At 40.6% G+C, this 10467-nt stretch overlaps 2 protein-coding genes across 3 annotated transcripts; one reads left to right on the top strand and one right to left on the bottom strand.

Annotated features, from left to right (window-relative positions):
• The first annotated feature begins 1512 nt into the window (after positions 1-1512).
• LOC120744420 lies at positions 1513-3725 on the top strand. Its single transcript, XM_040048855.1, has 2 exons — positions 1513-1922; positions 2362-3725. The coding sequence occupies exons 1-2, from the start codon at positions 1713-1715 to the stop codon at positions 3073-3075; spliced, it is 924 nt and encodes a 307-aa protein (XP_039904789.1). The 5' UTR covers positions 1513-1712; the 3' UTR covers positions 3076-3725.
• A 525-nt stretch (positions 3726-4250) lies between these two features.
• Positions 4251-9548, bottom strand: LOC120744207 (carcinoembryonic antigen-related cell adhesion molecule 20-like). 2 transcript variants are annotated; one of them, XM_040048449.1, is made up of 5 exons: positions 9322-9548; positions 7767-8036; positions 7189-7521; positions 6040-6297; positions 4251-5932 (listed from the first exon to the last, which is right to left on the bottom strand). In XM_040048449.1, exons 1-5 carry the CDS (start codon positions 9392-9394, stop codon positions 5733-5735), a joined length of 1134 nt encoding a protein of 377 aa, XP_039904383.1. In that variant the 5' UTR covers positions 9395-9548; the 3' UTR covers positions 4251-5732. The 2 variants fall into 2 exon arrangements, with proteins under 2 accessions (XP_039904383.1, XP_039904471.1); XM_040048537.1 differs by having other exon boundaries at positions 4251-5911; positions 9322-9546.
• Positions 9549-10467: the final 919 nt, after the last annotated feature.

Below are 10467 nucleotides of genomic sequence, written 5' to 3'. Positions count from 1 at the left end.
GGTAAGCCTGAACTGCCCATTAGTAGGCCTAGGATCCTGGAGGGCTTCCCATGATGCTGTCATGGTCCCTGTGCCTCCCCGGCCAGCCCAGTGTGGCCACAAGTGTTTGTTGTTTTGCTCTCTTTGCTCTCCTCGCCATGCTCTCTCTCTTGCCTGTCTGCCTGGGCGGAGCTCAGATTGGGCTCCCGCCCTTGGCCTATGCACCTGCAGCTGATCACCGGTGATTTGCAGTTGATCTCTGGCTCTTCTTAAGGCAGGGGCTCTGAACTACTCGCCGCTGGAACATTGAGTTACTCTTGTTAGCTCTATAGCGATTCTGTTGTTCCCGTACTTGCCGTCGACTAATCCACGTCTCTGTAAATAGGTTTATCTGGATCTGCCCTCTTTGTGACACCTGGGGTGAGTGAAAGTGAGCTGCTTGTGTGGAGATTGTTCGGACCAGGAGAGGAGCGAGTACGAAGACGTGTGTTTCCCCAACCTGTTGACCTTCGGGACCCTGGTGTTTCCACCCCTTCACATGTATATAGCGCACCAGTGTCATTACAGTTTTTCTCCATTGGTTTGGCTCATTTCTTGAAACAGAAATTACATTCTCAAAATAACATAGACAAACCTCCAAACCTCTTGGCAAATGTTCACAACAGAATGGCATTTCTCATTCATTTTATCAAATGGCAAATGCCTTAGTACATGTATCAATTGTCTCAGTGCATCTTTGCAAATGATTAAGTACAAGTAGCCTACAGTTATACAGTTAGCCCACATTTAGCACATTTTCCAAATGAATAGATCCTGTAGATCTAAACTGATTAGTTGATTCTCAGTCTAATGATCATTCCCTCTAAAGCATGATTTCATTGTATAAGTACTCGCATGCACAACTGTCTGTTCAATTGTCAAAATTGGTCAAGAACATAATACCATGAATACCATATATGAATTTCTTTGAATATTTGATAAATTGATGACAGTCATTGACAGTCAGGTGAAACTAGACTAACGAAGGGGGAGCGTCACACACAGGTGTGTTCCAGGTGTTGTGTGCTGCCAAACACGGATATATAGAGCTTGACCAGAGCCAGTCCGAGGCTCTGAACATGGATAGACAAGGCCAAGCAAACGGACAAGGGGAAGCTCTTCCTCAAGGAAGAGGAGGAGGAAGAAGAAGAGGACTGAGAATGCGTGGTGGAGGAATAGGGGGAAGAGGCCAAGGTGCGCGAAGACACTGTGCTGTCCCGAAGGAAATTCGGGCCACAATTATAGACCATGTCATAAACCATGGTCTCACAATGGCAGAGGCAGGTACTCTATGTAATCTATGATGGAGTTATGTTGTATAGGACAGGGCACTGTGCGTGAGGCAAAAAATGTATAACTTACTGTAGAGATTTTGTGTGCATCTGCCTTCAGTAGTAGGTCTATACTAGCAGGTGGAGAGGACTAGTGGAATGTTTTGATACTAAATATGACAAGAAATATATTGAACAAATTACTGTAACCTATGGAATTACATAATTTATACAGTTTAGAGTAGTATTCCAGTCACTGCAATGTTGCAGTAGGATTGTGGTGAAGTTACTGTGAGTAAAACAATAATACAATTACACTGGTAACTTACTGTATTCTGTTCTTTGTGTAGGATTGGACGACAACCTCACGTGGGTGGCAGAGGAAAACTGCTCAATGAACAACAGGAAAGACAGATTTGTAACATGGTGATGGCAAATAATGCCATCACACTGAGACAGATCCGTGATGCCATCCTTCAGGACAATCATATATTCCAGAATATAAACACAATAAGCATCTCCACAATAGACCGGGTTTTGAAGAAGCATCAGATGACAATGAAACAAATCTACAGGGTACCGTTTGAGAGGAACTCTGACAGAGTGAAGGAGCTGCGCTACCAGTATGTAAATGTAAGTCAGTTACTGGTTGTCTCTCATTATAACCTTACCTGTAATCACAGTAAGCAGTAGTTCACTTATTTGGTTTCAATACCTCCTTTACCTGATTTCAGAATCAGTATTTGCTTCATCTGACTTCAACAATTTCAACAGAAAACTGCAGTTTACTGTATGATATGATTCTCATTAAAATCCTTATTTTGTTGTCTCCCAATCAAATCTATCTAATACTGTAGGTTTTACTGTAACATCTCAGTAAGTCATCAGTATTTCCCACTCCCCTTTCTATCAAATACCCCTGCAGTACTTCCTCATAGGCCTATCACTAGTTTAGAACCACTGGAGTAGTGGCCTGTAGTATATTGAACCTGTGGGGGAGAACATGTAATTGTCTAACTGTAGTATATGACTCTTCTGTATGACTGATTTTATGTTCTTTACTCTACTTTAGAGAATAATGGCATTGGAAGGACATGAGACCCCTCACATCCTGGTGTTCGTGGATAAAGCTGGCTTCAACCTGGCCAAGGGCCGAAGACGTGGCCGTAATATTATTGGCCACCGGGCCACAGTGGATGTCCCAGGTCAGCGAGGGGGCAATATAACTATGTGTGCTGCCATTTCTGAGAATGGTGTGGCCACTCACATCCCCAGTCTTGGCCCATACAACACACACAAGCTCCTCATCTTCTTGGATCGCCTTTATACCGATTTTATCCCTGAAAATGAGAGAGGTCTCATAGGGCCTCACCTACCCATTTATGTAATTGTGTGGGACAATGTCAATTTCCACCATAGCCCACTCATTAGGGGCTGGTTTGCAACGCATCCAAGGATGGTCATGGGGTTCCTACCACCTTACTCTCCTTTCCTCAATCCGATAGAGGAGTTTTTCTCTGCTTGGAGGTGGAGAGTGTATGAGCATCATGCTCAGGATCAGCCGTCCCTGCTCCATGCTATGGACGCAGCGTGCGACGACATTACAGGAGATCAATGCAGGGGATGGTTGCGGCATGCACGCCGTTTCTTCCCTCGTTGCATCGCAAGAGAAAGTATCCGCTGTGATGTGGACGAGAATCTGTGGCCAGACGGACAACAGCGTGTAAATAATCAGGAGGGTGAAGACAGTGGACAAGAGCGGGAGAATGAGTACAGTGACCACTGAATAAGTCCTTGTTTTTTGATTTTGTGTTCATACAATTTACTACTGTAATGTACATTTTCTTTTTACATATGTATAAAACTTTCTTTGCGTGTGAATAACAAATGGTTATAATTTCCTTGGTAGTGTGAGTGCAATGTGTGATGTCAAACCTTGGAGGCTACTCTTTTCTGTTGTATATTGTTGGTCCTCTGCTATAGTGACAAAACATCTAAACATTTTGTATGGCAGTACTCACACAATGCCAAAGGGACGATGCATTTTGGGGGCACTGACTATTCAGATTAGAAAGAAATGTAGTTTTGACACATGAGTGAACTGTTTTAGGGGAGATATGAGCTTTTGCAGGTGGACCATGTTGTTGTGATCAACCATCCAGGTTTATTTTGACAAAAGCACCAAGAATGATGAGAATGTCCGATCTGTGTCGAGAAATGAGCCAAAGCTATTGAGAAGGATCTTTGCCATTTTGGAGACACTGACTGTTTAAATGAGAAAGGGATTTAGATTGAAGCCCGAGTGAACAGTTTTGGAAGAGATATGAGCTTTTGCAGGTGAGCTATAGTGTTGTGCTAAACTGTAAGAGTGTTTTGCCAAATGATCTTAGAGTTTTGAGAATGTAATTTCTGTTTCAAGAAATGAGCCAAACCAATAGAGAAAGACTGTAATAAAGAACTGTTTGAACCGTGCTTCCTCAGTCCGCGCCGAGTCCGTTACACTGCCGTGACAGATGCGCTGAGTGTTTCTTCCACACTCACCTTTTTTCACTCTCCACTAAAAATGTTTTTAGTAGTTTAATTATTTGAATTGTTTAGTTATTATTACTCTCTGGCTGTCTTTTGCCCTGTCTCCCTTCCCCTCTGCTCCAAACATTTGCAGTAGATGGCTGCCCCTCCCTGAGTCTGCTTCTGTCAGAGAATTCCTCCTGTTAAAATTGAGGTTTTCCACCCCCCCCTGTTGCCAGAGTGTTTGCTAATAAGGGGTCGCCTAATTGTTTTGGTTTTCTCTGTAGTGTCTTCACCTTACAATATAAAGCACCTTGCGTTATTCTGATTTAGCGCTATATAAATAAAAATGAATTGAACTGAATGTAGACAAATAGACAAGGTGAGATTTTTCCACAGGATAAATAGAATCAGAAAAAAAAATCAGTATACATGTTTCTATTTTTTTTTTTCAAAAAAGGTTCTGTAATTTATTTACATTTTAAAAATAAACACAAGCTCCAGTGTGCACTGTATTATTACAACTTAGCCTTTTTCACTAATACCCACAATATAACAATAAACAATCACACATACTATACACAAACATACATGGATGTGGCAACCATTGGTAGGTCACTAGCTGTTTGTTTGAATCATAGATAATATATGAAAGATGGGGGTTGCTAACAGGTCAGAAACATGACGCCTAACATGTCTTAGATGGTGTCAAACCTGAGACTTCAAAACCTCAGCCCACAAGCCAGTGGGTGGTGTCACAGAGACCACTTATTTTTTACACTTTACTTTAGACTTTCTGAGGGTTTCAGGGCTTCAGTGGAAATTTCATATCGGATGTGAACAACAAAACACTTCAGCCTTGTCTATTTCCCATCAGCCGGTAGAAGCATGGCTCTAAGTTGGCATGCTCCTCTTCCAGATTCCTGGCAATGATGGGAGCTGCAAGTCTGAGGCAGCGTGCTGGCAGAGCCAATAACCTGCATGTTTCACATTTCTCCTCTGATTCTCTACAGTGGAGGTCAGGAGTGCAAAGCTAGCCTGACACAATTACAGCCACTACACTCGTTGAAGGAAGTAACAGAAATTCTCCTTTAGACTTTAGTACAAAAAAAGCACATGTCTAAATAAACATACAAAGTAATTTAAATTATTTTTATACAAACAAAACAAAACAGTTAAACAGCATGTTCATCCACACAGCAGTGATAGTGGATATTTAGCCCTCTGCTTGCATATGGATTTGATAGCATTACTTTACTTTCACATTTGCCAAAGCAAATTGAAAAAAAAAAAGTGTGCAGAATCTTTAGTTAGTGTCCTGTTAGTCTTGAGTTTGTACTTTTACAGTCACCAAATACTGAAAACATAACAACTTAAAATAATATCAAATATTTCTCATAGAACTCGATTTTCTCAGCAGTCAACAGTCAAAATCGAGAATGTTTTACATCTTGCTTGTAGTTCAAAGTAGTGGCAGAAATACAGACAAAGGCCAGTAAGCTGCTGCCATGACAACAATACTAAATTCCAGGCTGTGTAACAGTTCAAGGAAAAAGCTGGTGACATCCTATGTTTTCAGTCTATATCGACACGGGAACTTTGAATTCCACACTCACTACAATGAAATCCAGAGATCACTCCTTAAAAGCTACAACCCAAGACCTGGATTTAAGGCAGCATATTTACAGGAAGTGACTGCAGAACTGCTGCTGACTGTGTTACAGTACCTTAAAAGCAGAAGCTTGTTAAAAGAGAAAGAAGCTTTTTTTCCATTCAGTATTTAGGTTCAGTATTTGGTGTCATCAGATGTCATCAGTAGAGGAAGGTAACCACTACCTCAATCAAACCGGGATGATGTCAAACTTGACAAATTGACTTGAAGAATTAGACAGCACCTAATGTTGAAGAAACAGCTCCAGACTGTTTGTCCACAGTTCAGATATTCTCGCAGTTTTGCAGAGGCAAGGCAGTGCGCATAGGAAACCGTAAAACATCCTTTAGGTTGTAGCTTCCCTTTCGGTTTCGTTTATAGAAAAGACAACATGGCACACAAAGTATGAGGACAAACAGAACAGCTGCAGATAACCCAAATATTATCCATATCCAGGGGGAAGCTGCAGAGTTGGGAAAAGAGGGTTTGGTAAAGAAAACAGAAAAAGAGAATATTCAAATTAGTCAAACAGAAAATATCCAAACACTGCTTGAATTGAAACTGGATGTGAAAAACAAACTAAAATCTCACCTTGTACATCAACGTTAAACTCCTTGGTGACATTCCCTACTGTGTTGCTCACAGTGCAGATATACTGTCCTTCATGCTCAAAGCCGACAGAACTGATAGTGAGAACGCTGCCAGTGTAGGAAGATGAGCTATTTAATGGGAGTGTCCAGGTGTATGAGGGGCTGGGGTTTCCCACAGAGGAGCAGTTCAGGTGTAGAGTGTCTCGTTCTTTGACTGTAATCACATCTGGATTTCGTGGCTCATTGAGCTCAGGCCCATCTGTGTGATTATTGAAGGAAAAAAAAGAACAAAAGATTTAGCAAAACAAACAATTTTGGAAGAGAAATTCAATATAGGGAAACATGGGCCTGTTTTCACAGTCGCGCAATTTTGTTAATCTCTGTAACTTTTCATCTGTGATAATTGACAGAGAAAATGTTTAACACGTTGGAAATGTAAAACGAATTATTCACTAACATAATATACAGCAGAAAGTGGAAAGCACTGTCCACAGTTCAGCCCATTTCGCTTAATTTCTACTCTTTAAGATTTCAAAGGATCATATTTTACCAGTTTGTCCACTTCATGATGTTTAACTGCTCTACTTACTTTGCAGGTTAATGCTCACCGCACTAAACATCTGACATAAAGTTTATATTACATGCAGTGTGACATTAATAGGTCAGTCTGACAGTTCAGAGAGTTATTCTAGCCATATGGCACTCTGAAAGGAGTGGATGAGTTTTTCTGGAGTGGCTTTAACATAATAAAAAGAACAGACTTTTCTTTCTTGAAGATTTGTTGCAGTCAATTGCTTCCAGATTTAAATTGATATATACTAAAAAAATTTCATTTAGAGTTTAAACACAATTATTATTATTTTTTAAGGTTCACAAACAAAGTAGAGTTCTATTTTTGGTCTCTACAAACACACTGAGTGTTTTAGTTTTTAGCAGCTAAATCCTCCACTATGTTCATCAGCTTGTGTCAGTCAACAGTTTGTTGATGATGCTTTTTAGAGCCTGTTCATTAACAGTGATGAGAGGTGTGAGGAAGAATCAAAACAGTAAGGTAATGGGACATAAAACTAAACCAGTGACATGAAACATGCTCAAAATGTTAAACTCTGAGGAACAGAACAAAGAGCGTCTTTATTTCTCTCAGACTCACAGTAGACTGGAGAAGCAGAGGATTTTTTTGATGTCACCACTGGAGGGCTCTGTGGTCCAGCTGGTCCCAGCTCCAGCTTGGCTTCGCACCAGTACTGGGCTCCATCATCTTCTCTACTGGGGGTGATGTTCAGAGTGAAGGTCTCATTCACTGGTTTCTTTTGTTCACTGTTGGACTGTAGGTGACCCAGTGCTGTGTTTCCTCTGTAGAAGGTCACAGTGAGGCTTTGAACAGGAGCTACGTTCTGTACGCTACACTGCAGGGTGTACTGCTGATTCTCAAACATCATCTCAGTGTGGTTTACAAAGCTGATGGAGACACTTTCTGGAGGCTCTGAGAAGACAAGGAAAGAAACAAAAATGTAAAGAACAACATGTAAGCTAGAGGTTGGTCTGCAGCAGCTGAGAGTACTAATCCATCCAACTGTATGTTTCCACAAATAAAGAAGTTTAATTAATCTATGAATTAATAAATATAATAATAAGGTTATTAAGCAATTATCACTTTAGAATTATAACTAATTATAAGTGATGTAAAATTCACTAATGCGTCTCCTGTTATAAAGTAAACATACTTACGATAAAGAGTTGTATTCAGACGGGTAGTACACTGAGCACCAGCATCATTGGTATAATAGCAGTGTAGAGATATGTCCCATTCAGTCAGTCTGTCAACTGCCCAGAACATCGTGGCTCCATTTTGTAAAACTTTTCCCACAGGGTGCTCAAAACCTGAAACATCTACACTGCAGTCCTTCTGACATACAACACATGTAACATTGGCTGGGTCACCGTACTTCACTACCAGCGCAGATGGAGTGAACACAGGATACTCTGTGCAGCTAGAACCTGTAAGAAACACATCCAGTGTTGTTATTTGGTAGATTAGCAGATACACTTCATACACAGTGTGCACTATTTTAGTCAGACATTACTGTATATTTTGTATCCTGTAAAAGGTTTTGCAACCCAATAAAATCTTTGTACATTATATGGCTCTGCTGTTCTCTGTGTGTATATGTTTATTTAAAATCAAACACAAAATTAATCAGCAAGATTATACAAGTAGATTCAACTTCTCAATTGATATCAGAACATTTTGTACAAGGTTTATATATAATAAGAATAAGAATAAGCATTAAGAAAGCAGAGAGACGTTGTTTGCATAGTTACACACTCTGGTGACAAGTTAAAGGAAAAATTTGAACAGTCGAACCCTGCAGTGGGAAGTTTTGGCCCCTATGTGCATCTTTCCTTGAGGCACAGTCAGAGCAAATCAATCATAAAGTTGTTCTGAGTGATCAGTCGATCCTGTTCTATCCTAATTGGTCTCACTTTCATAAAGTGTGAGTTAAACCAATCAGTTAAACCAACATCAGTTAAACCAATCAGAGACCCGGGTCTCTGATTGGTTTAATGACTATAAAAAAGCATGTAAATTATATGCTACAGACCAGTCACTATAGATCTCAAATCAGTTTAACCAGTGTGGGTTAGCCTGATCAGATCCAGATATGTGAAAAAGAGTAACTGTAACTGTGCAGGTTACAGGCTACTGTAGTTTATTTGAATGAAGTTTTCCTAAGTCTCCTGCTAAGCAAATATATTCATCACAAATGGAAAATGTCTGACAGTCTTTGTAGGAAAGCTACTTTCGGCTGCTCCCAACAACAGATCACCACAGCGGGAAGCTTGATGAAGTTTGATGTGGCAGATTTTTAGGTCAGCTGCCATCCGGACACAGTCCCAAATGGATCAAAGCGGAGAACTTGTAAATCCCTACGCCATGGAGCCACTTTGTAATACATTTTTATCGCTCTAGTTTATACACTGTCTGGTTTCTCAGCCACCACCAAAACACCAAACGAATGAACAGCTTTAGGAAGAATGCTTTTCCATCGGTAGAGGGGTCCGGAGATTTTGGAGGTCGATTCTAAGAAGCACTTTGCTAGTAAAACTTTATGTTGACTCCTTTTATCCCCCCCCCATTTATTTAGTAACATGAGACATAATGAAATAATTAAATCTCTAAGTCTCATAATAAAAACACGAAGCATCAAACTGTTGTATTACTTTGAAGCAGCAACACTCTACCCCCCAAAAGTACGGGGACAACAGATAACGGGACACTTACTAGAGGCGGACGCGCGGACGTCTCGGCAGGAGATCATCAAAGAAATAACGAGGAAAAGGTAACAGGAAAGCATCGTGTCCAGATAGTTTCGTTGGGAAAACGAAAAAGAAAAAAACGTTTGTTAATAAAAAATCTCCGAGCCCAAAGTTTGTTGGCCAGATGGTGTCTGTAATGAACTGAGAGCAGAACAGATAGCAACATGGAGGTCCACGCTGGTTTATAAGCTGTGGGCGGGGATCAGCGGGCTGGTCTTCTCTTTGGGAAAGTGAAATCGAAAACATCCATCCGGGAAATCTGAGTTTTCGGGGAAATCCCATTAAGAAAAATAAGCGATGAGCTCATGCCAGCCTCATAGCAGTCAGGTCCTCTGAACACCACGACCCCCCCCCCACACACACACACACACACACAAACACACACACACACATACACACACTGGTAAATGAAAACGTGTATGTAGTCTGACTGATCTGAGTGATAAATTCTAAAATGTGCTTTCTTAAAGGAAAGACAATAACAGTCTGCAGTGTTTTGCTTTTAAATGTATAAATTAGAAAAATTTCAATAAACTCAAAAACTTCAGCAAATATACTTTATGTCCCTTCCTGCTGGTCTGCACACACAAATGCTGAGGCCTAGTTATTTCAGTGAAGCAGATTTCCCTTATCTCTTTCCTGTGAAGCCTTCCTCCAGGACAAAGTCGTGCTCAGGACCAGCTCTCAACTGCTAAAACTGAAGCATTAAAACCCCTTTAGCCTGTCTTCCTATCTGTTTCATTCCTTCACACTTCAGAAATGATCTACAACCTTGTTTAGCCACTCTTCCTTAGTTATTTTTAGTCTGTTTATTCTCGCTCCCCCTTACTCCAGCTTGAAGTCATAAGAGGCACGACTGTATATCAGAATATCTGGAAGTGCAGCAGCAGAGCCACACGAGTGAAACAGAGAGACCAAGCCATCTGAAGAAAACTTGCCATTCATTCTTCAGGGACGAAAGTTTCATAATCATAAAAACACAGTGTTGTGAAGTTTAAATCTCTCCAAACGAACTGATTTGTCACACAGACTAGATCAAACAAATGCATTTATCCATTCTCCAATTTAAAAAAATCACAATATCAGTGACATTGTCTAAAGTATACTATTC

Source organism: Simochromis diagramma, unplaced genomic scaffold (genome assembly GCF_900408965.1).
Source record: "Simochromis diagramma unplaced genomic scaffold, fSimDia1.1 OVJJ01000798.1, whole genome shotgun sequence".
Taxonomy (NCBI): domain Eukaryota; kingdom Metazoa; phylum Chordata; class Actinopteri; order Cichliformes; family Cichlidae; genus Simochromis; species Simochromis diagramma.
Note: the sequence above shows the minus strand (reverse complement) of the source record. Positions and strands in the feature narration are given on the sequence as shown.

Excerpts from the sequence above, each read along its gene's own strand:
- LOC120744420 (XM_040048855.1), top strand. The coding sequence starts at position 1,713 with ATGGTGATGGCAAATAATGCCATCACACTGAGACAGATCCGTGATGCC. Across the intron at positions 1,923-2,361 it reads TGCGCTACCAGTATGTAAAT|AGAATAATGGCATTGGAAGG; the intron begins GTAAGTCAGTTA and ends ACTCTACTTTAG.
- LOC120744207 (XM_040048449.1), bottom strand. The coding sequence starts at position 9,394 with ATGCTTTCCTGTTACCTTTTCCTCGTTATTTCTTTGATGATCTCCTGC. Across the intron at positions 6,298-7,188 it reads CTCTGCTTCTCCAGTCTACT|ATGGGCCTGAGCTCAATGAG; the intron begins GTGAGTCTGAGA and ends ATAATCACACAG. Across the intron at positions 5,933-6,039 it reads GTTTAACGTTGATGTACAAG|CCTCTTTTCCCAACTCTGCA; the intron begins GTGAGATTTTAG and ends TCTTTACCAAAC.